We start from the raw sequence: 24,584 nt of genomic DNA on the forward strand, positions 1-24,584 counted from the left end.
AATTGAAATCAGTATATTTCAAAATGGAGACAACATCCAAAAATATTTAGACAAATAGTATTCTATTATTGTTTAACAGTTCAAATAATCGTGATTAATCAGGATTAATTTTTTTAATCACTTGAAATCCCTAGTTCCAACTGATTTCTTTGTTCAAATTATATGGTAAGAAAGAGAAAGGCAGCAATTTTTCAGTACTAGTGGCTGTGACACTTTTGTATTTTTCTGTCGGATTTTGGAAGCGAGTCATTTTTAAGTGAGCCAAGGAGGCAAGGTAGATCAGACTCCTGAAAGGGGTGCAGTGGTGGGGAAAGGCTGAGATCCACTGGCATATAGGACTAACAGAGAGAGCCCACTGGAGAACACACAATGGGGGGGGGCACTTCAGCGGTTTACTGGACTACAACTGGGGAACAAGAACAGCACCTGCAATCCTTCAGGAAGCCAAAAGTAGAGCATGCTTTGCCTTCATGAAAAGGGGGATTTCATCAGTGATGGCTGGTGACCCTGGGAGAATGCTTTAGCCATGGATTTTACCTGTTAAAGTTAAACTCAGCCTATCTGAATCCTGCTATACCTGGTGTTTGGTGTGTAACCTGTTGGTCTTATTACTTTGCTCACTATTTCTTCAATCTGAACTAATAAACTTGTTTGTTTTCACTAAAAAAAAATCTCAGTGCTGTGATGTTCCACTGGGGCTGGACAAGCTAGTGTTGTCCCGATGGGTTACCTGGGAATTTCTGAGTATCCAGTGGAGAGGGGCTAGACGCTACAGAAGGACACGTCAGAGGGGCTGGAAATGAGGTTGAGCCTAACGTTAATCTGTAAGGCAAAGTAAAACTGGCAGAGCCCTGATTAATTTGTGTGGGGAGGTAAAAGTCTCGGGGTGACAGGGAACTGACAACCATTGAAGCAGAAGCACATCCCCCTCACACTGAGACGGGGGGTGGGGAGGAAAGAACAAGGAGATTCAGTGTCCAGGGTGTTGGGACAGTGCTGAATTATTATGAATTACTGCGCTTCTTATTAATGAATGTGGTGGACGTGAATGTGGTCCGGCTTGACATGTCTGAATTTCCTAGAGGATTCTGGGAGCAGGGCCTTCTGAGCATCAAATGGTTACTGTGGAAATTTTCTTTTCTGCGTGTCTGTTCTGTTACCGACATTTGTCAGTCAGTATGCCAGCTCACTAGGTAAAAAAAAAAACGTATAATCACGAGATCAGTGATCTTGGCACAAGCTGACCTGGGGCAAAATGGCATCACTCTGACAGCTTGAGTGAATGATTGATGACAGTGTAAATGTGGGGGTGATGCCTGGTGGGTACCCCTTCTGCAGTCCCTTCCAAGTATTAATTAGGAGAAAATTAGTAATAAAATGTCCACAAGGAATATGAATCCTTTGAAAACTATTGCCTCGTGGAATCCTTGATAGACCAGGTGACTGAGAATAGAAGACCATGAAAGAGAGAAATCCTGATCTAGATCGATAGCAATACCCGCTTCGCTAGCCAATCTGAATACTGTGTGGGACCAGCATAAATATTGAAGGTTTATGCTTGGGGAACTGAGGCTCACTAAGAAGACATAAATTAGACAACCTTATACTGCTTCTGGAATTCTTTCTTAAATAAACCGTTGTGTATGGAGTCTACTGAATCTGACTTGTTGATTGGTATCGGGAAACATTCTGCCCAGCTGTGAGCCATTAAAGATCCATTTCAACATTTGGTAGCGGGGGATGGTTACCATGTCAGTGAAAAAGTTAACTGTTTCTGAACTGGATGGATAAGCTAAAATATTGTCTTAAGATATTAGACCCAGTGGCCGGGGAACCGAGGATTAGACCAGATTGGGTTCAGATTGGTTACAGATTATTGGGAGAGAGGGAAATACACAGGCACGTGGAATTGAATTAGTGCTATCTTCAAGTCTATGATGATCTGCAAGTGTGAGCAAGGCGGATTTAATCCAGAGGAGAAGGGGGACACCCCGAAGCCTCCGGCTATGGTTAATGAGTGCTTGTTAAGACAGGTGTTTAAAAGCTTGGGGTCTGATCCATGTGTGACTGCTGCAGTCTCCACACTGCATCAGAAAGGTCTGGACAACTTGTTGTTGTGGTATCAACAGGGCTAGTCTCCCAAGAAAGTCCAAACAGCAGCATGAGTCATCTGTGCTATGTCTCAGGCTGTAAATAAGCTCACAGAAAAGCACGATGCCTGTGAATATGAAAAGGAAAATTTGGAATCGGAATTGGAAAAACTAAAATTGCAACCTGAAAACCAGAAATGAAATCTGGATAGTTGGATGGCAGCAAGGGTCCCTCCCAGGGCGTGGTCCGGGAGCAGAGGGGGTTGGATGGGATTGGAGGTCCCAGGGGGCAGTCAGGGAGTAGGGGAAGGTTGGAAGGGGGTGGGGGTACCAGAGGGTGGTCAGTAGGTAGGGAGCAGGGGTGTTGGATAGGGGCAGGGGTTCCAGGGGGCAGTCAGGGTGCAGGGGGAGTGGATAGGAGGTGGGAGATCTGGGGGGCAATCAATGGGCAGGGAGCAGGGCGGGGTTGGATAGGATCTAAACTTACCATGCACAGACCAATCGCCCTGTATCCCAGAGTCCTACAGCCCCACCCCAATGTGTGACGTATTAGTCTGAGTGCTCTTTTCTCTCTTTTTCCCCTCTAGGACATCAGAGGCACCTCAACCAGACATGTGCCTCCTTCTCACTCCCCCTCACACTTCTTGAGACTGGGCAGGGCTTGGACACCAGGTGAAAGCCACGTCTCCCCTCAGCACATTGTGGACAGGAGCCACATTTCTGCTACTTTCACTTTGTTCAAGTTAACCTCAAGGTTCTTGCCCTGTGAACAAATTGTGGATTTACTCATCCCATGGAAAAGATTATGAACTTGTTACATCGCTGGGGGACTGGCAGCCTGTAGACACTGGGGATATAATATGGGGCTTTCACTGGCCAGGGCCGGCTTTAGGAAGCGCTGGACCCAATTTGAACATTTTCAGTGGGGCCCCGGCAGGAATGACTAAAAAAGAAAAAAAAAATGTAAAAAAAAGCCTTTCATTTCTTAGCAACCAGTTCCCTATAAAAAGTTCTGGTTTAAGGGATGTGCCACATTATGTATTTTTGTACCAACAGAGTTACCATATGTCGGTATTTTCCCAGGAGGAATTTTTAAAATTTAGCCTGTCGTGTCCGGGAAAATACAGATGTATGTTAACCCTACCTAAAGTTCTTTTTTAAAAAGATGGGCCTGAACTAGAAATGAGCTCTGTTTCACATGTGTGGGTCCCCACCACTCCCTGGCGGTGTGCTAGGGTGACCAGATGTTCCGATTTTATAGGGAAAGTCCCGATTTTGGGGTCTTTTTCTTATATAGGATCCTATTACCCCCCACCCCATCCCAATTTTTCACACTTGCTGTCTGGTCACCCTAGGGTGTGCACATGTGTGGGTCCCAGCTGCTCCCTGCCCTCCTCATTGAAGCAGGCGTGCAGGGTTACTGCCCTGGGAACTGCAGGGCACCAGTGGACATGGGGCTGGCTGCAGGCAGGGCAGGGGCTGACTGGAGGTAGGATCTGGGTGCAGGCAGAGCAAGGGATGCGGGGCTGGCTGGAGACGGGGGTGTGTGGGGTGGGCTGGCTGGCTTCAGGTAGGGATGCAGGGCGTTGCGGCAGGGGTTGGCAGGGCTGGAGACAGAGGAGTGCTGGACTGGCTGGCTTCAAGCAGCAGGGTGCGGCGGGGGTTGGCTGGAGACAGGGCAGGGGGTGCGGGGCTGGTGCGGTCCAGACAGGGGGTGCAGGGTTGGTGCGGGAAGGGCAGGGGTGCGGCAGGGGCTGGCTGGAGATGGGCTGGTTGGAGACAGGGCAGGGGGTGCAGGGCTGGCTGCAGGCAAGGTCTGGTGCAGGCAGGGCAGGGGGTGCAGCAGGGGCTGGCTGTGGGCAGGGAGTGCAGCCCACCCTGTATGGAGAGTGCCCCCTCCTCTTCCCTCCTCCACCAGGGTAACAGCAGCAGCCTGGGGCTCCCCTGCTTCCACTGCTCCAGCCCTGTAAATAGCCATGGGAGCCCTGAGGGAGCAGTGGGGCTCCAGCATCTATTTAAAGGGCTGGGGCAGTAGAAGAAACGGGAGTCTTAGACTTTTTAAATAGCCCCTGGAGCCCTGCAGCCCTACCCCAGGGCTCCACCAGTGGGGCTCTGGTGGCAATTTAAAGGGCCTGGGGCTCCAGCCCCTGCTGGGAGCCCCAGGCCCTTTAAATTGCCCCCTGGGGAAGCCGGACCACCCCGATACAGCACACCGGCTCTTATCTGTACGCCAAACCGGGGCTTGGGCGCAGGGCTCTCTTAGGGGCGTGGCCTGATTCAGGGAAATTGGCTGAATTGGCCTAAAGTCGGCCCTGTTCACTGCTAGGTCTCTGCTTACCATAGGCGCTGACTTTTATTTTTCCCCAGAGGGCTCCACCCCTGCTCTGCCCTCGGGACCTGCCCCCACTATGCCCCTCCCCTGAGGCCCTGCCCTCACTCCACCTCTTCCTGACCCTACTTGGCCTCCTTCCCTAAGGTCGTGCCCTCTGTCTGCCTCTTCCCGCCCCTGTGCCAACCCCTCCCTGAAGCCGCAGCCAATCTGCAGCTTGCTGCTCTCCGCCCTCACCCAGGCACCTCCCCTACCCACCAAACAGCTCATTGGCAGCCCTGCAGAACAGCTGTGGCAGGTGAGTGCTGAGCTCCCCCTATATTTTTTCCGCAGGGGTTTGAGCTCTGGGAGCACCCCTGGGGTCAGCACCTCTGCTGCTACAATCATGGGACTGAGCAGTGACCAAGTATAAACAGAAACTTACAATGAGACTTAGCCAGAGGTGAAAGTAAGCCGGTACGGTACGGTATGGAATACCAGCAAGAGCCAATACACTGCGCCAGACCGCACTGGCTTCCGCGGCAGGGCTTTAAAGGGCCACTGCGGGGAGCCCAGAGCCAGTTGAATCCTGCCCTCAGCTCCGGTGGCTGGGCTGGGACCAGGATTTAAAGGGCTCAGAGCTCCCCGCAGCAGCAGGAGCTCCGGGTCCTTTAAATCCCACCCGCAGCTCCGGCTGCCGGAGCTGTGGTGGGGATGTAAAGGGCCTGGAGCCCCAGGCCTTTTAATTTGCCCCTGAGCCCTGGGGGCTCCCAGCCACCTCTGCAGCTGAGAGCCCTGGATTGATTTAAATGCCCTGGGGCTTCCAGTCACAGCCAGTGCACCAGGGCCTTTAAAACTTGAGAGGCCCCGCCTCTTCTGGATGAGGCCACGCCCCCGTTGGGACTCCAGGAGTACCGGTAAGTCCTGTAAGTTACTTTCACCCCTGGACTTAGTCAATGTCCTGCTGTTAATGGGCAAGTCAGTAAGGCCTAAATTTATAACAGTGGCCTAATTGTGGGTGTCTCGGTTTATCTCCTTGACATACAGGAGTTCAGGGCACGTGTTCCACCTGCATTCGCAGCTGCAGCCAGAGTCAGTGGGTGCTGCGGGTGCCCAGCCCTTTGGAGAACCAGCCCCTCAGCACTTAGGTTAGTATCCCAAATTTGGACCCTAAATCAAAAGAGATTCTTGACATTTGGACCCAGCTCATCATTGTGCTCTGCTCCTGGTCCGGCCAGCAGGGCTGTTTGTGCCTCCTCCCCAGCAGCTGAAGGCACAGGGAGTGCTCCTAGGAGGGGCGGTAAGGAGTGGGGTTGGGGCAGGGACAGGCTGGAGGAGGAAAGGGTGGAAAGGGATAGAGGGTGTGGCCACAGTGAAGTTGCACCTCTTATACTCTGCTGAGCTGCAACGTCTATTAACCACGTTGTTAAACTGCTGCAACACTGGACTCGGGTAACTAGCTGCATCCACAGCAGCATCTCTGCACAGCACAGCTCCCCCGCCACAGCTGAATTCCCTCTCCTTGTCCCTGATGGCAGCTTTCCAGACTGCCCCAGGCCTCCTCAGTCTGTCCGCACATCCCCTCCTGCAGCCGCAATGGGCAAGTGGCCTAAGAGGTCTCTGTTTATCCCATACCATGTGCCCTGCAGGCCACTAGTGCGAGCTCCCCGCACACCCTCTGCCCTCGGCCATTGAGCCCCAGCCCTCATCTGAGGGACAGGAGCTTGGTCTCCCTGCAGTTCCCGGGCTCTCTGCTGGGACTGACAAAAAGGGAGAAAATGGGGGCAGGCCTTGCTGGGTGTGGTTGTGTTACAGGGGTACCTTCCCTACTAGGGCCCAGGCTGAGCTCCCAGCACATTTCACAGGCCCCGGAGACACCATCAGATGGACTTTCAGCCTGGGTTCATGTGGTGGTGGGGGAGGCACTGGGTTACTGCCCTGGGGGTGCTGCTGGGGGAGGGAGGAGATTTACCTGCTCACAGACAATTTTAACAGTTCTAAAGCTTCAACTTTTTAAATCTCAGTGTCCAGCATCATTAAATAGTTCTGGTCTGACCAAAATATTGTCTGATCCCCCCATATTTTCCCACAGCTGTGAATATTTTAATTAGAATGAAATGCTTAAAACCTAGATTGTTGTGAAAGTTTAAATCAATAAATATAAAAATTGCTTAAAATAAACATCTGTCAAAATTATATATTATAAAAAAATTCTGCCCAGCCTGACTATCACTCCTTAGACACCCAGCTCCTGCTCCTCCAGGTTCAGTCTCACTTTGCCTCAGTGACTCTCCCCACTAGCTCAGGGACTGATTGCAGGACCCGAGCCCTAGTGGTAAATTTTTTACCAAAGCCTCCAGGGGTGAAATTGGCTGGGTTCTTCCTGCTCAGCAAACAGCATGAGTCATTTTCAGGCAAGGATCCACCCCCTTGCTGCTGCAGGCGGGGCACAGTTTGAATTCAGGAATTTGAAACAAAGCCTGTTACAAACTGCCCAGAGGGAGCCATGGCTGCAGAGAGCCCCCTGGAAAGTCTCCAGGAGGAAGCGACATGTCCCGTCTGTCTGGAGTATTTCACAGAACCTGTCACTCTGGAGTGTGGGCACAATTTCTGCCGAGCCTGCATCAGCCAGTGCTGGGAGGGATCCGATACAGCCGCCTCCTGCCCTCAGTGCAGAGAAACTGTGAAACAGAGAAACCTCAGGCCCAACAGGCAGCTGGCAAACGTCCTAGAAATTGCCAAGCGGCTGAGTTTACAGGCAGCAAAGGGAAGAGGAGGGGACGGGGTGTGCGGGGAACACCAGGAGGCTTTGAAACTGTTCTGTGAAGAGGATCAAAGCCCCATCTGTGTGATCTGCAGAGAGTCCCGGGCTCACCGCACTCACACGGTGGTTCCCGTACAGGAGGCTGCCCAGGAGTACAAGGTACCGAGTTCCTGTTCAGTCTAGTGAGTAATAACTTTGGATGTTAATTACAGGTTAATGGTGTAACTGCATCATTCAGCTGTGTGTAGCCTTCACTGCATGAAAGCTGATATGGGGAGTTACAAGCTGTGGCTGGTATTACTGGTTGTATCACAGTGTTTACTGATATTTGCATCCCCTACAGACCCCAGATAAGCTCTGACCTCAATTGTGAGGGACCTTGCACAAAATCCAGTGAGGGCCAGTCCCTGCCCTGAGCCATTTGCAGTCCAACTGGACAAGACAGACAAAGGGTGGGAGGGGAAACTGAGGCACAGTGAGGGGAAGTGACTTGTCCAAGGTGATTCAGCAGATCAGAGTGGGATATAAAAACCTGGTTTTCCAAGGCCCAGTTCAGTGCCCTAACCACTAGCTACTCTTCCCCTTTCAGCAGCACTGAGCAGTGATGAAGTGCAGAGATTAGGAGGAAAAGACTCCTTGATACAGGTCTAGGCCCAGCAGGGAGATGAGGTTTCCCACTGGGATTCTGAAGTCCTGTGCTGCTCCACAAGGAGTTAAACTCAGATGCTGCCGGCCTCCACTAGAGGAGATCACTGGGTTAAACACTGTGTGGAACCCCTTGAGTCCACACCTACAAGGGCTCCAGACAGCTCAGGTCCATGCCAAGTACCACTGGGATTCGACTTATCTTCAGCAAAAGTAAGCCCTGGGCAGTGCGGACCTGTGTCAGTCTGACCTGTTCTCGTCTGTTCATGGGCAAGGACCAGCCAAGGTGGTTCCATTAGTCCCACCGGGCAGCCTTTTAAAATCTCCCAGAAGCCACTGCTTCTGGAGTCTTTGCTGGGGACGGTGGGGTAGCTGCCCAGAGGCCATTGCCATGGAAAGGGACTAGGACAACACTAGGGCCAACCCCAGCTATTCCTAACACAAACCAACACATCTAATGGGCTTTGCCCTAGGCCTTAGATCAGTGCTGTCCAACCTGTCCCATCCCCAGGGGGTACAGGGCTGAAAGTCAATGGAATTGGATTCCTTTGAGCATCCCGGCCTATATAGCTGCCCCCGGAGGCTTCTGGGATTGGTATCACTGTTTCTGAAATCTGCTCAAAAACAGCTTTATAAATTCACCACCATGGGACACCAGTTTCCTGCTGGTTTAAATTGATGGAGAAAGTGGATGTAACAACTCAACTCTGAATATAAAACACTTCCAATTTCCATAAATAAGGTTTCATTCCCTTGGTGTCTCTGAGGTCCTACCTCTAGAACGACCCACTGTTGTACACAGTATTGTAACTGCGTTGGTCCCGGGGTATTAGAGAGACAAGGTAAGTGAAGTAATATCTGCTCATGGCCAGCTTCTGTGGGTGAACGACAAGCTTTCAAGCTTACACAGAGCTCTTCTTCAGACCCGGGAAAGAGTATGTTCCCCAGAGCTGAGTTGTGTGTAACTCTGTAACCAATAGGAGCTGGGCCAGCAGAAGATATTCCTTTACCCACCTAGTCTATCTAGGACAACTGACTATTATCTTGAATTTTGGGTGGAAAAACACCTCATCCACCCCCTGCAATCCTCAAAATAACCCACCAAATCATTTCTGTTTGTCAGGAAAAAATACAAGCCCATTTGAAGACTCTGAGGGAAGAGAGAGAAAAGCTGCTGGGATTTCAAGTGACTGGAGAGAAGAGAAGCCAAGAGTATCTGGTAGGTGCCTATTGTTCTTCACCTGCTGGGACATGGAGGTGGGAGAGATGTTTATTGGTAGATTTCTCTGTGGTCTTGTGTGTGTTTCTCCATGATCATGGGATACTGTGTGTGTGTGTGTGTGTGTGTGTGTGTGTGTGTGTACACAGGTGTGCATATCACAAATGTTCTCTCCCTGGAGAAAGACAACAGCATCTTCTGCAGGTTCTATGATACATTTTAATTAATGAGTTAATTACTACCCCTTGTGACTTTCACAACATTTCTCCCAAACTGCACTGACTATATCGCAGTAGACATGGAGATCGCCCTTTCAGAGAGATTGGAGCCAAATGGGGAGCTGTAAGAAAATCCTCTCCCTTGTGATCACAATGTATAGTCAAGTGTCAGGATGTGAAGAATGGTGGGTTTTGAACCTCAGTCCACAGAGACTGTCATTACAACCCAACTGCTCTCCAGAGCCAGCAGGGGAGAAGTTAGTGGAACTCCCAGCAGAGGATCTGCCTACCGAGCTCCCAATTTGGAGCAGACGTTTGGATGCATGAATTACACCAGCAGGAGTCAGGTAAAGTTGTCCAAACAACTGAGTGAACTTCCAATCTGCTGCTGGACTGGACCCTGATTCTGGCATGGCCCTGGCATTGTCCCTGACTCAGGTTTGACCTGCAGTACTGTTATCTGACTCCAGCTTAACCCTTCGTGTGGCTTCCCTGACTCCAACTCCAAACCCGATCCCTGGTGTGACTCCAGACACTGATTCTGACTCAGCCGTCGGCATGACTCCTGAGCTCAACTGTAGCCCCAACCCTCGCTGAGATCCTGACTTTGACTCCGGCTCTGATTTTGGCTGCAGTTCCCGATTTCCAACTGCAGCTCTGAGCACTAGGCCTGACGGCTCATGTCCTGGTCTCTACACAGATGTGTTAGAGATTGTAAAGAAACTCTCTCTTGTAAGACTGTATGAAAGGTCATCAGGCTCCATCCATGTTCCTGACCAGCCCTTTCCTTATTTCTTATAGAAACAGACAGAAACCGAGAGGCAGAAGATTGTGTCTGAATTTCAGCAACTCCAGCAGTTCCTGGAGGAGCAAGAGCGACTCCTGCTGGCCCAGCTGGAGAAGCTGGACGACGAGATTGTGAAGATACAGAATGAAAATATCACCAAACTCTCCGAGGAGATTTCCTGTCTCAGTGAGTTGATCAGTGAGCTGGAGGGGAAGTGTCAGAAGCCGGCAAGTGAATTCCTGCAGGTGAGACTGAGCTAGAAACATCCCAAATCCCAACACAGGGACAGGACAATTCCTGAACTAGGGGCACAGGGATCCAGCAGTCAGAGATCTCAGTGTAACTCAGAGTGTGCATTGCTGCCGTGTGAATGACGATTGTTCTTTGGAGACTCACAGACACAAAGATATTAGAGATGGAAAAGCCCTATTAGCTCAGTGAAACCTTGGTCCCGGGGCTGGGGCAGAGCAGGGCTGATTTTCCCTGTATTTGCAAAATCCCTTGCCTGGAATCCCAAGTGTGTGTCAGGTGGTACTGAGACTTATTTTTAATCTCTTTCTCCTCTCTCTCTCTTCTAGGATGTCAAAAGCACCTTGAGTAGGTACGTGGCTCTCTCATTCCCACACATACTTGGCAATGCTGAGAAAGAGCATGGAGATAATGTTAGCACTGCATCTCCAGAGCAACATATGTGGGGAAGGTCATATTCTGGATACAAATCTCTCAGACTTAATCCTGAGGTTCTCACCCTGGAATTCTCCATTCAGTGAGAAGGACTGACCTAAAGTATTTCCAAGAGATGTCACATCCACGGGGGACTGGCTGCCTCAGGGTTGTGGGGATGGAATATGGGCCTGTCACTGCTGGGGCACTGGTCATTATTCAACCCAGGCAGCAATGGTCAAGACTCTTTTCCAGCCTAAGGGTTGTTAGAAGACCTGTGTGGGATGAGGTGGGGAGGAGGGAATTGGCGTCTCAGTGTAGTTCCTAGTGGACAGATTTCTACAGCACTTCACATAGGAATTTCTTGTCCCTCAGAACATGGCGGACAAGGAGTAAATTGGCCATGGAGACTCAATTCCCCTTTTGTCCCCAGAGCTGAAGAATATTAATGAGTCCTTTGAAAGGAAGATTGTACGGCCATGGGCTGTGTTGTACCTACTCTGAGGCTGGGAGAAGTCGAGGAATTCAGACTCCAGGCATATTAGAGCAGGGACTCACTAGCTAGAACTTATAATGAATCACACAATGAAATATAATCACGTGAAATTGTTTCTCTCTAGGTGTGCGAAGAGGAAGTTCCAGCAGTCAGAGGAGATTTCTCCTGAACTGAAAGAGCAAGTCAGCGATTTCTCCCAGAAAACTATTGTGCTATCGGCGACTCTGAGAAAATGCAAAGGTACCGAAAATGGATCTAGGAATGGAAATTGGGATGAACCTCTGAGACTGTGGGAAGAGAATGGTGCTGGTCAATTGGTTCACACTTAGATGATGGTTATATTTAATGTTGGGTGAGAAGGCCAGACACTTGGTCCAAGACGTTCAGGTTGATTAATTCAAACCGTGTTTGCACCACAAACATGCCTTGCAATTACAATTACAAAGGAAGAAATGACTCACAGACTTTAAGGTCAGAAGGGACCCTCATGATCCATCTGCTCTAGCTGAATTACTGAAGTCCTCAAATACTGATTTAAAGATTTCAAGTTACAGAGACTCCACCATTTATTCTAGTATAGCATCTGTACAAAAACCAAACCAAAACAAAAACAGAGTCTCTGGCAATTTGACTTGGTGGAAAATTCCTTCCCTATCCCAAATATGTTGGTCAGTTGAGCATTCCAGCAAGACCTAACAGCCAGACACCTGGGAAAGAATTTTCCCTAACTCAGAGGCCTCCCCGTCTAGCGCCCCATCACCAGCCATTGGGGTATTTGCTACTAGCCATCGCATATAGAAAGAAGTGCTGGCCAGTTCCCTTCTCCCGGGGCATAGGCGGGTCATGGGGGATTTTTCCTATGAAGCTCTGATTACCCCTTACACTGTCTGACATATTATACACATCCAAATTGCATAGTTATTAGTTCTTTTCCAATCACCTTTGAGTGATATGAATATGAAATACCTTATATAGATCATACACTGCACACGCATGAACATTTCATTGGCAGGGCTTTTTTCTTCAAGTTATTTTCATGTTCCTGTTCTCTTCTCTCATTGGTTTATTACCACTGATTATGCACATGTCACTTTGACCCTTGTCTCCACACAGGGAGTATTGGATTTCTCTGTGTCTGGATGCACAGCCCCGCTCAGCCCAGCTGCAGCCCTTCAGTGCTGCCTCCACTGCACAGCCCCCCTCACCTTAGCTCCAGCCCCTCAGTGCTGCCTCCACTGCACAGCCCCCCTCAGCTTAGCTCCAGCCCCTCAGTGCTGCCTCCACTGCACAGCCCCCCTCAGCTTAGCTCCAGCCCCTCAGTGCTGCCTCCACTGCACAGCCCCCCTCAGCTTAGCTCCAGCCCTTCAGTGCTGCCTCCACTGCACAGCCCCCCTCAGCTTAGCTCCAGCCCCTCAGTGCTGCCTCCACTGCACAGCCCCCCTCAGCTTAGCTCCCTCCAGCCCCGCAGTGTTGCCTCGTATTGCACAGCTCCCCTCAGCTTAGCTCCCTCCAGCCCCTCAGTGTTGCCTCGTATTGCACAGCTCCCCTCAGCCTAGCTCCACAGCAGCAGCAGGGATGGGAGACAAAGGGAAGCCACTTTGGGGGCCCCCTGTCACGGAGTCCTCGGGTGATGCTCTGGAACTGCTTTCCACAAAGTCAGGCAGGACTTTGAGGAGCCTCCTCTCCCTTGCAGCAGACTGTCTTCTGGGCAAGAAGCTCACACGTCTTCACCTCCTGGGTCTCTCCTTGGAGCATTCAGCATCCTCTGCACCTCCGTGCGCTTCCCACAGCGAGCCCGCCCCGGCAGGGTCCTGGGGAAGCCAGAGGGTCCTGCACCCCCACTTTGCAGTCAGACATGACTCTCAGCCATCCAGTAAAACAGAGGTTTAGTTGATGGCAGGAACACAGTCTAAAAGAGAGCTTTTAGGTACTGCGAATGGGACCCCTCGGCCGGGTCCATTCTGGGGGGCAGTGAGCCACACCCCCACATCTGCACTTCACTCCTCCTCCACAACCAGTTCCAGACTGAAAACCCCTCCAGCCCCTCCTCCTCTGCTCAGTTCCCTTCCCAGGCCAGGAGGTCACCTGATCTCTTTGTCTCCAACACCTTCAGTTGGCACCTTTGCAGAGAAGGGGCCCAGGCCATCAGTTGCTAGAAGACAGTGTCAGGCATTTATGTGTACTGACCCTTTGCTCTGTAGCAATCACACACCCTTATTCCACCACCTAGATACTTAAGAACTGCATAGGAGACACTGAGGCACCAAGACCGTATTCAGAGAAAACATTAAGAACATTCCCAGTTCGTCACACACACCCCCACCCAAGAATTTGTTCCATCCCTGCTCACAACAAACCCCTGCCCCCAGCAGAGACTGTCCTTGTCAGGAGGCAGAGGATGTTCCCACCCACCCTGGGATAACCCTTGCTTGGAGGGGGGTGCCCTGGTCACATTGAGGGGGTGGGAAACCCAGCTCCACTGAGAGACCCCCCTCCTCTGCTTCCCACATCCTGTGACATGATGGGGGATCTCCCATGTAAGGGGGACAGACAGAGGAGAGACATGGGGTAAGCGGTGTAAAGGTGGGACACACACACACATTCCTCCTCCTCCTCCCATAAGACAAATGATTGAAACAAGAAAGTAGTGACAATAATACATTGATACATGGTTTTAGATAAATATTTATTTCAGTGCCCCCATCCTACAAAAAAAATATTGACTGCGGCAGTGAGGTACGTTCAAAAACACTAAAGGGAGTTGAATTTATTGTTATTGTTATTGTTTATTATTTATTAACTACCTAGCCAGGTTATGGTTTTTTCAGTGTGGAAAATTGTGCGTTAATTTATGGGTTGAATGACTGAATGATATAACATCCCGCCAATGTCCATCACTAAGTTTGGTAATTTTGTCAAGTGTTCATCACACAATATGATGCCACCTACCCCTGGCCAAAGGGCCCAAAGTGGGTAAAGTTACTTTATGATAAAGTCTTTGTATGATCTGAGTTTCAGGTATGACAAAAGTCAGTGAGTGAATGAGACAAACCAACTGGAGTCTCAGGGGTGGGAGGGGATGATGAGGGGGAAAATAAATCTCTTTTACAGATTGTGTGTCCTGGGATGGTTGTGAGGCTGCAAGGACGTTGGTTCCATTGCTGGGAGATGCCTGAATGAGAGAGGAAAGAGAAGATTTCAGTTAGTTTATATTAATTGCCTGAGTGTGTCTCTGGGCCTCTCAGTCTGTTCTGTCATGATGAAAACAGTTCTATGTGTTCAGAGTGGGGATGCTGTTACAAATATGAAAGCCTGAAATCTCATCTCTTTTCTCCTTTCTTCCACCAGACACTCTGCTGGAGACACAAATTGGGAAACCCCTAGGAGCACACAGACAGGGTGAGTTCTTCTTCGAGTGATTGCTCATGTCTATTCCACAATAGGTGTGCGTGCTGGCCACGTGCACCAGTGCCGGAAGTTTTTCCCCTAGCAGTACCCTTGTGTGGGGAGCCGCCCCTGCGACTCCTGGACTCAGGGCCAGATCTAGGTTTTTTGCCGCCCCAAGCAAAAAAATCTTTGGCTGCCCCCACACCCCAACCAAAGGCCCCCACCACCACCCCATCACTGGGCTCTCTCTCCCCCCCCTCACCCACACCCCAGCCACCCCAGGACTAGGCTCCCCACCCCCAAACATGGAATCCGCTACCAGCACACGGCAGCTGAGCTCTGGCCCAGCCGCAACTCCGTCCCCATGTGGGTGGAGCTGCTGGGTGGCGCAGAGTTGGAGTACTTCCAGGTGGCGGTGCAGCTGCGGGGTGGCATGGAGAACATGGCCCCCTCCCTGGGCTTCATGGCACTGCTGGTGGTCGAGGTGGATCAGTTCGTGCTCACTGCCCTGACCCCCTACATGCTGGCGGCCAAGGACCTGGCGAGTCCCCCGGTGGGTGGGAAGGCGAGGAACTCCGGCTGCGGGGCTACCTGCTCAGCACCGACGAGCCCAACTGGCCGCTCACCTCGTCACACACTCCAGGATCCCCTCTCGCCCTGCAGCCTAGGCCCTGGAGCCAAGCGCGGGTTGCGGCAGCGGTGAGAGAGGCTCCCGGAGCGTGTGAGGAGCCAGGGAGGGAGGGGGAGCCGAGCCCGGGCTGCGGCTGCCAGAGGGGCTCTCAGAGCGTATGAGGAGCTGAGGAGGGAGGGAAGCGGGGCCTGGGATGCAGGGAGGAGGGACGGGTCCTGCTGCTGCTGCCACTCTGAGTCTCCCCAGGGTGGCACAGCGTTTCCCTGCCCAAGTGGGCTGTGCAGGGGGCCGCCGGGCAGGGCAGGGGGCGCGGATCCTGGCTCACACGCTGACAGGGTGAGTGGCTTTTTGTCACTCCAAGCAAAAAAGGGAAAAAAAAGAGGGGGGGATTTTGCTGCCCCTTAGAAAGTGCAGCCTCAAGCACATGCTTGGAGGGCTGGTGCCTAGAGCCGGCCCTGCCTGGATTGGTGCTTGGCTGGCGCAGTATAAGGGGAGCTGCCCCACGCTCCAGAGGCAAGCCAGTGCTGGGATCGCCGCAGTTGCCACTGGCTTGGTACCGGTCTCGGGAACTTTCCTGACACCACTCACTGCCCAGCGACCATTCAGGGCCCAGTCCATGTGGATCACTCTCAGCGCCGGCCAGACTGTTTGGATGGGTGCCATCCAACCAGGACTCCCGGCACCGCTCCTCTTCGCAGAGCAAATATCGACAGGAGTGTGGTGGAGGTCGCCAGTGGTCCTCATCTCGAAGGAGGTACTGCAGTCGGTCACGGCACGATCGTCGATGCCGTTCCCGCTCGGACTCCTGCTTCAAGACTCCAGCAAGGCACCGTAGCCCCAGGTGTCGATCGCCAGCGTCCCGCTGTCGTGGGTCTGCCCGTCGAGACTGATCACGGAGCAGCTACTACCGTTGGTGCCATTCCTCCGCATTGAGATTGTGGTCCCGTGGCCGATGCAGATCCCGACACTACTTCTACTCCCAGTCCAGAAACAGCAGCGGGTCGTATGCCAGCCCGGCCTCTGCTCACGGCCGTTCATCTACAGGCCAGGCTAGCCAGCTCGAACAGCCAGATTCATAGATTCATAGACTCTAGGACTGGAAGAGACCTCGAGAGGTCATCGAGTCCAGTCCCCTGCCCTCATGGCAGGACCAAATACTGTCTAGACCATCCCTGATAGACATTTATCTAACTTACTCTTACATATCTCCAGAGATGGAGTTTCCACAACCTCCCTGGGCAATTTATTCCAGTGTTTAACTACCCTGACAGTTAGGAACTTTTTCCTAATGTCCAACCTAAATCTCCCTTGCTGCAGTTTAAACCCATTGCTTCTTGTTCTATCATTAGAGGCTAAGGTGAACAAGTTTTCTCCCTCCTCCTGATGACACCCTTTTAGATACCTGAAAACTGCTATCATGTCCCCTCTCAGTCTTCTCTTTTCCAAACTAAATAAACCCAATTCTTTCAGCCTTCCTTCATAGGTCATGTTCTCAAGACCTTGAACATTCCTTGTTGCTCTTCTCTGAACCTTCTCCAATTTCTCCACATCTTTCTTGAAGTGCGGTGCCCAGAACTGGACACAATACTCCAGTTGAGGCCTAACCAGCGCAGAGTAGAGCGGAAGAATGACTTCTCGTGTCTTGTTTACAACACACCTCTTAGTGCATCCCAGAATCACATTTGTTTTTTTTGCAACAGTGTCACACTGTTGACTCATATTTAACTTGTGGTCCACTATGACCCCTAGATCTCTTTCTGCCGTACTCCTTCCTAGACAGCCTCTTCCCATTCTGTATGTGTGAAACTGATTGTTCCTTCCTAAGTGGAGCACTTTGCATTTGTCTTTATTGAACTTCATCTGGTTTACCTCAGACCATTTCTCCAATTTGTCCAGATCATTTTGAATTTTGACCCTCTCCTCCAAAGCAGTTGCAATCCCTCTCAGTTTGGTATCGTCTGCAAACTTAATAAGCGTACTTTCTATGCCAACATCTAAGTCGTTGATGAAGATATTGAACAGAGCCGGTCCCAAAACAGACCCCTGCGGAACCCCACTTGTTATGCCTTTCCAGCAGGATTGGGAGCCATTAATAACTACTCTCTGAGTACGGTTATCCAGCCAGTTATGCACCCACCTTATAGTAGCCCCATCTAAATTGTATTTGCCTAGATCCTGCGGTGCTGCAGCAAGTGCGATGGCACTGAGCATCATGGCCAGCTCAGTGGTACCAGTGGTCACCGTGGCCTCCGGCGCAGCCCCTGGTGTGGGCTTGCTTGGTGACCGGGTCATCGGAAGCACCGTCGGTCTCCGCTACACTGCCGGGAAAGGAATCGGTGGGACCCGTGTCCTCAGTACCGTGCCTGGAGTCCGACCAGGTGGTGGATCCTCTGGTGCTGGCCAACACCCAAAGCACTGCACCAGCCTCCTCGCCCTGTCCTGAGGACCTGATTGTGACCACACCCCCACCATCCCGCAGGAGGACTAGGTCCTCACTGTGCCAAATTCGGTGCTCACCACCCTGTGGTGGTAGTACACCCCAAGCAACATGCTCCAAGGGGTCTTGTTCAGGGACAGGGCCCCGTCGTTGGAGCTGGTGTCCGATGCATCAGACCTGGGCTGGAGGGCCCATGTGGGGAATTTTCAGACCCCAGGGCTGTGGTATCTGCAGGACCTGACCCTTCACATAAACGTCAAGGAACTCAGGGCGGTGGGACTGTGCGTACGGCCTTCCGCTCTTACCTGAACAGCAAGGTAGTCAGGGTTGTCACAGACAACACGGTCTTGATGTTCTATATCAACAGGCAAGGCGGGGCTCGATCCTCTGCTCTCTGCCACGAAGCACTCAGTCTGTAGGACTTCTTTATAGCCCACGACATCCACCTAAAAGCCTTTCACTTGCCGGGCACGCAGAATGTGAGGGTGGATCGCTTGAGCAGAAACTTTTCCTCTCAGCACGAGTGGTCTCTACACTCAGAGGTGGCCCACCAGCTCTTCCGAAGGTGGAGAACGCCCTAGGTGGACCTGTTTGCAACTCAACAGAACTGACAATGCCCCCGGTTCTGCTCCGGGGGGGCCTAGGGAGTGGAGCTATCTCTGATGCCTTTATCCTGTCCTGTCAGGGTGGCTTCTCTATGCCTTTCCCCCGTTCCTGCTGATCAGCAGGGTCCTGGAGAAAATAAAAATGGACTAAGCCAGGGTCCTCCTCATTGCCCTGGCGTGGCCCAGACAGCACTGGCATAAGACCCTCTTAGGCCTGGTGGTGGCTCCGCCATGGCCGTTGCCACTCCACTCACACCTGCTCTCCCAGGACCAGGGCTGCCGCCTCCACCCCAACCTAGCAGCTCTTCACCTCACGGCGTGGCTGCTCAGTGGCTAGATGGCAAGAAAAGTACGTGCTCGGAACAGGTCCACCGTGTCCTCCTCGAAAGGAGATGGCCCTCCACTTGCCGCTCTTTCTTGGCGAAATGGTCTTCATTTTCCAGGTGGCTGGCAGACCACGGGGAACTCCCTATGGCCGCCCTGATCCAGCTTATCCTTGATTACCTCCTCCACCTGTGGGCCCAGAGCCTGGCACCCTCGTCAGTCAGGGTGCACCTGGTAGCCATATTGGCCTTCCATCCTCCGGTGCAAGGACACACAGTATTGTCCCATGCTATGACTGGTCGGTTCCTTAAGGGTTTGAACCATCTTTACCCATATTCTAAACCCCTGGTCCCACCGTGGGACCTGAACCTGGTGCAGGCTCATCTTACGGGGCCCCCTTTTGAACCATAACCACGTGTTCCTGGTCTCACCTCTCAGGGAAGGTGGTCTTCCTGGTTGCTATCACGTTGGCCAGGTGGGTCTCTGAGCTGAGGGCCCTGACCTCTGAGCCGCCATATACGGTCTTTGATAAGGACAAGGTCCAGCTCCGCTCACATCCCGCGTTCCTCCCGAAGGTGGTCTCTGCCTACGATATGGATCAGGCCATTTTTCTACCGGTCCTCTGCTCCAAACCTCACGTGACTAGTGAGGAACGCCATCTCCACATGCTCGATGTGAGACGAGCTCTGGCTTTCTACCTCGAGTGGACCAAGACATTCAGAAAGCCCTCCCAACTGTTCATTGCGTTGGCCGAGCGTGCGAGGGGCCAGCTGATTTCCACTCAGCGGCTTTCTAATTGGATCATTTTATGCATCCGCTCCTGTTACGAGCTGGCAGATGTCTCCCCCGCCGCCCAGTGTGAGGGCACACTCGACTCGGGCACAGGCCTCCTCAGCTGCCTTCATGGCCCATGGCGCTGTACAGGACATTTGTAGGGCCGCCACCTGGTCTTCAGTTCACACGTTCACCTCGCACTATGCAATAGTCTCCCAAACCAGGGTTGATGCCAGCCTTGGCAGGGTGGTACTCCGAGTCGAGAACTTGTGAACTCCTAACTACCTCCAGCACATATAACTTGGAATCATCTATTGGAATACACATATATAACTTGGAATACACATGATCAATCACTTGAAGAAGAAAAGACAGTTACCTTTTCCGTTTTTCGAGATGTGTTGCTCATGTCTATTCCAAATCCCGCCCTCCTTTCTCTTTGCCGGAGTTGACTGGCAAGAAGGAACTGAGGGTGGGAGGAATGCGCAGCTCCCTTATACCGCGCCAGGCAGGCACCACTCCAGGGGTCGCGGGGGGCGCTCCCCCCCCAATGGGTACTGCTAGGGGGAAAACTTCCGGCACTGGTGCACGTGGCGAGCACGTTCACCTACTGTGGAATACACATGAGCAACACATCTCGAAGAACACCAGTTACGGAAAAGGTAACTGTCTTTTTGCAGCTGGAGATTGTCTTTAAATTATGAGAAAATTCCAGTGAAATCATCTTCATGAGATTGTAATGAAAGTTACCAACCAAATCAACAGTGGCTATGACACACACACAGCCCTACAAATAACCCATTAAATAGAGAGGAGATCCAGGGGCACTGGAACATGGGGGGCCAAAAGACCAAGCCCACCCACTTTTTAACATGGGCATAGCTTGGGGGCATGGGAACATGTTGCTCCCCCAAAGTGCAAGCCTTGGGCAGGCATGGAGCATCACAGGCAATGGCTGTGCTTCGTGGTGAGGCAGCTGATCAGCTCCCCCCTGTGTAGCACAGCATCTTCCCAGAGCAGGCCCCTCTCAGTGGCCCCCTATATTTCTCTTCCTCCTGGACCCTCCACCTGCCCTGGATGGTGCACGCCAGAGAGTGGGGACATGGGAAGGTGGAGGGTCAGGAGCTCTCCAGAGTGGCCAAGGCTCCCAGCCTGGCCAGGGGTAGGGCCTCGGCGAGAAGATGAAGAATGGGGCAGGGAAGGGAGAGGGCAGGTCCACAGGTGGGGCGACCTAGTACACCCCTCCACAAGTTCTACCAAGGTGCCGGAATACCTGGGGAAATCCCAAGGTGACATCACACAAATAATCCTGACACCAACCTTAGTGCTGAGTTCATGCCCATGCTAATGAACAAACATTCTCCCTGAGCAACACGTGAACAGAGCTCTCTGCTCCAAGGGCTGACACATCCCTCTGCTTCTTCCCAGCGCAGGGGGTCTCCCCATCGCACTTCTCCAATGTCCTGCTTTTCCTTTGGGCAGAGCTGGGCTCTCCCATTGGAGCTGCTCACTGCTTCCTGGATTGGGGAGATCCTCTCCTAATACTGGCAGCTCCTCCCTTCTCTCTGGGCTGGGGATGGGGCTACTTCACTCAATGCCACCTCCTACTTTTTTGTGTTAAGCAGCTCTTCCCCAATGCTGCATCATCCTCTCTGTTCCCTGTCCTGCGAGTGGAGGCTGCATTAGAGGAGGGAAATGCCCTCTGGGGTTCAAAACTGTAGCTGCCTGCTCTTCTCATTCCTCACTAAAACCTTCCTGGCTGTGTATCTCCTGCTGGGAATGGAGCAGAACCAACAGGGGAGGTTGGGAACTGAAGTTTATACAAGCAAATGGGAAATTAATGAAGTGGGTCTCCTTACAGAAACTGAGGAACTGCAGTGACATCCCTGCTCAGTCTCAGGTGCCCAGGACAGAGGCAGCAACCTGGGATCCAGGCCTGTCCCAGCCAGGACAGGGCTGCTGGGGAATGTGAGAAATGGTCCCAGCTTCCCCTAGGACTGAGCTCTGCCCCAACACTCTGATTCTCTCTCCCCAGTGAATGTGACTCTGGATCCAGACACGGCTCATCCCGAACTCGTCCTGTCTGAGGATCGGAAAAGTGTGAGATGGGGAGACACGCGGCAGCGACTGCCCAACAACCCTGAGAGATTTGACACTGAGCTCTGTGTGCTGGGCTGCGAGGGATTCACCTCGGGGAGACATTGCTGGGAGGTGGAGGTGGGGGATGGGGGAGTCTGGGCTGTGGGGGTGGCCAGAGAGTCTGTGAGGAGGAAGGGAGAGATCAGCCGTAGCCCTGAGGGGGGGATCTGGGCTGTGGAGTGGTGGGGGGGTCAGTTCTGGGCTCTCCCATCCCCTGAAACCCTCCTGCCCCTGAGCCTGGTCCCCAGCAGGATCCGGGTTTGTCTGGACTGTGACCGGGGGCAGGTGACATTTATCGGTGCTGGTGACGAGGCCCCGATCTTCACTTTCCCGCCGGGCTCCGTCCCTGGGGGGAGAATCCGACCCTGGGTGTGGGTGGGGCCGGGAGCCCGGCTCCGACTGTGTCCCTGAGACACAGCAGAGGCAGGACCGGAAATCAGTCTCTCTAGCCACACACAGCGCAGTCTCTATGACCTTGGAGGACTCCCATCTACCCAGCTCCTTTCTCCTCATCTCTGTGGCTGTTGGAAGCACCTCCCCCTCCCTCTTTGCAGCTTCAGGGATGGGGGGAGGAGGGGGAGGAACCCCTGGGGCTGCAGGAGGGGCCCTGAGGAGCAGAGGTGGGGGCTGGGCGGGGGGTAGCACTAACAGCCGGGCAGGGGACAGGCGCAGGTGGGGGTGGCAGGGACACAGCATTGATCAATCAGGGTTTGGGGAGAAGCAGCAGCAGGGAGCGGTTTGTACAGTTCTGTGGGATTAGATCTCACTGGGGTCTCCCAGCCAGAGCTCCTGCCGCAGGGGCCACAGTCACTTCAGGACAACTGGTAACACTGTAATGGTCCCACACACCCGTGGTGGAAGGGGGAGATGGGTGCAGATTGATGAAAAAACATTATATAACCTTAAAAAAATCATCATTGGGTCAGTCTCATGACACTTTTTAAACTCCTGAGGTTACAGCACTGGGGGAGGCAGGGACACGGCAGGTTTAACCAGAGGGAATTAGAAGATGCAAGAAGAAAAATGTGAATGAAAATAAAACAAGAATAAAGGGAGAGTCTATGGGAAATGGTGGAAAACAGAAATGGGAAAAAAGACAGGAAATATCCCTGCCACGGAAACCAGCCGGGAGCAGCAAGAGGGGAAGGGATAAAATCAGGGAAAGAAGAGAGCAGCCGAGGGGGATGATCTGTGACAGGGAGGAGAGACACAGGGAAATAAAGAGGGATGGAAAGTGAGGGCTAGAACAATGATGAATAGAAAAGGACAGTATGAAAGGAAAGGGAACAAGAGCGGGACGGGGAGATTTATGACATGTTACTGAAAGTGACACTGTAACTCATTAATTCCCTATATTAGTTCCGGGACGACTGTCCTGTTGTTGTGCCATTAAGAAAACTGTTCTCAGTGGCTGGGGAATCTCCTTTCCATGCTGTGGTTATTAAGGCTCCTTCTCGGCTCCATTTACTTACCACCTTTAGTTACTGACTGTAAATAAAACATTACAAACAATTCTTTGTGTTTGTTCCACTTTACTATCCCAGCTGCAGGTGCTGGTGGCAGAGTCCTGGGATTTGCTTCCCGACTTGGCTGTGCCCCTCTACCCTGCACAAGGAATATTGTGCCCCTAGGATTCATTTGGGTTTTACTGGGATGTGTCATGATCCAGCCGGAGCTCTGTCTCTATCCTTAATTTGTAGGCAATTAGAAAATCATCATCTGCAAAGCTGTTAGGGGCCTAAACTCCCTAGACAATGGATGGGCATCACAGGCACCTTACAGTGCGATTCACAAATGCCAGCTCACTAGGCAGGGAGCCATCTCAGCTAGGCAATGGGAGAGACGACAAGGGGGGAGGGGTGTCCTGAGCCTTGCCCCCTCTCACAGACAGGTGACTAAATCGGGCCTGCAGAGGGGCATCTATGTCTGCTTAGCAACCCACAGACGAGAACCCAGCACTTGACGTCAGGTGGCTTAGGCGCCTAAGGCGTTTCCTGCTGGAATGAGGTCAGCACCTGCCTCGCTCCACAGGAAAGGGTGAGGGGAGAGAAGCAGGAGGTGGTTTTGGTGCTATCACCTGCCTTATAACAGCCCCGTGGTGAGAGCACTCAGCTGGCACCTGGGAGCTCCACGTTCAGTTCTCCCTTCAAGCTGTGTGCAGCAGCTCACGAACGTGAGTACCAGCCTCAGGGCAAACAGTTATAAACCAGGGCACAGACCTCCCACTGGTGGTGTGTCCTGTATTTAGACTTCACCCTCTAGGTATCAAGTGAGAACACTCAGGCACTAGAACAGCCTGACCATGGAGTCACAGACAGTTCCCTGGGGTTCTCCCCACTATCTTGCTGCTTTTCTGCCTCTTCTCCTGCTTCATCTCCCTGATCCCCCTGTCAGGGCAGCACCCTGTGGTACCGCAGGCCCCGTGCCGCTCTCAGAAGCGGCTGGCACAGCACCACGTCCCAGGGATCCCGTGGGGGGGAGGGCTCCATGGGGGGGGGCTCCACCCCAGCAGCTCCCATAGGCTGGGAACAGGAACCGCGGCCAATGGGAGCTTCGAGAGAGGTACCTGAAGGCATGACAAGGGCAGCACGCAGAGTCCCCCGCACACACACACACCCAGGGGTCACGCAGGGACATGGTGAGTGGCGCGGCATGGGGCCAGGGCAGGCACGCAGAGAGCGCGCCGCTGCAGGTAAGCGGCGCCAGGTCAGAGCCCAAACCCCTCCTGCACCATGCCCCCCAACTCTTTGCCCTGAGGCCCCTGCCTGCACCTCGCACCCCTCCTGCACCCCAACCCCCTGCCTTGAGCCACCTGCCTTCACCCTGTACCTGTCCTGCACCCCAGCTCCCTGTCCTGAGCCCCCTGCCTGCACCTCACACCCAGGGCCGGTGCAAGGAAGTTTTGCGCCCTAAGCGAAACTTCCACCTTGCATCCCCCAGCTAACCCCGCCCCCGCATGGCAGCTAACTAAGCCCCCCACTCGGGGAGCCCCCTCCCACTGCAGCTACCCCCACCACCACAACAGCTAATCCCTCTCCACCCTGCCCCCCCACGGCAACTAACCCCGCCTGGGGAGACTCTCCCCCATCCCCACAGT

General features: G+C 52.7%; 2 protein-coding genes across 6 annotated transcripts in view; one reads left to right on the top strand and one right to left on the bottom strand.

Moving 5' to 3' along the window:
* The window catches only part of LOC115640747 (zinc finger protein 501-like), a 745,273-nt gene that overhangs the window by 554,603 nt on the left and 166,086 nt on the right, over window positions 1-24,584 (bottom strand). The window lies entirely within an intron of this gene.
* On the top strand, window positions 6,736-23,001 carry LOC115640784 (zinc finger protein RFP-like). Of its 3 annotated transcripts, XM_030543774.1 has the most exons (8): window positions 6,736-7,321; window positions 8,931-9,026; window positions 10,046-10,276; window positions 10,610-10,632; window positions 11,315-11,430; window positions 14,539-14,589; window positions 18,867-18,872; window positions 21,384-23,001. In XM_030543774.1, exons 1-8 carry the CDS (start codon window positions 6,905-6,907, stop codon window positions 21,896-21,898), a joined length of 1,455 nt encoding a protein of 484 aa, XP_030399634.1. In that variant the 5' UTR covers window positions 6,736-6,904; the 3' UTR covers window positions 21,899-23,001. The 3 variants fall into 3 exon arrangements, with proteins under 3 accessions (XP_030399634.1, XP_030399637.1, XP_030399635.1); XM_030543777.1 differs by lacking the exons at window positions 18,867-18,872; window positions 21,384-23,001 and adding an exon at window positions 15,907-16,317 and having other exon boundaries at window positions 6,737-7,321; XM_030543775.1 differs by lacking the exon at window positions 18,867-18,872 and having other exon boundaries at window positions 6,738-7,321.

The sequence above is a fragment of the Gopherus evgoodei genome, unplaced genomic scaffold, assembly GCF_007399415.2.
Source record: "Gopherus evgoodei ecotype Sinaloan lineage unplaced genomic scaffold, rGopEvg1_v1.p scaffold_32_arrow_ctg1, whole genome shotgun sequence".
Lineage (NCBI taxonomy): Eukaryota > Metazoa > Chordata > Testudines > Testudinidae > Gopherus > Gopherus evgoodei.

Coding starts and splice junctions, on each gene's coding strand:
- LOC115640784 (XM_030543774.1), top strand. CDS start 6,905: ATGGCTGCAGAGAGCCCCCTGGAAAGTCTCCAGGAGGAAGCGACATGT. Junction 7,322..8,930: donor AGGCTGCCCAGGAGTACAAG/GTACCGAGTTCC, acceptor TCTGTTTGTCAG/GAAAAAATACAAGCCCATTT. Junction 11,431..14,538: donor GACTCTGAGAAAATGCAAAG/GTACCGAAAATG, acceptor TTCTTCCACCAG/ACACTCTGCTGGAGACACAA.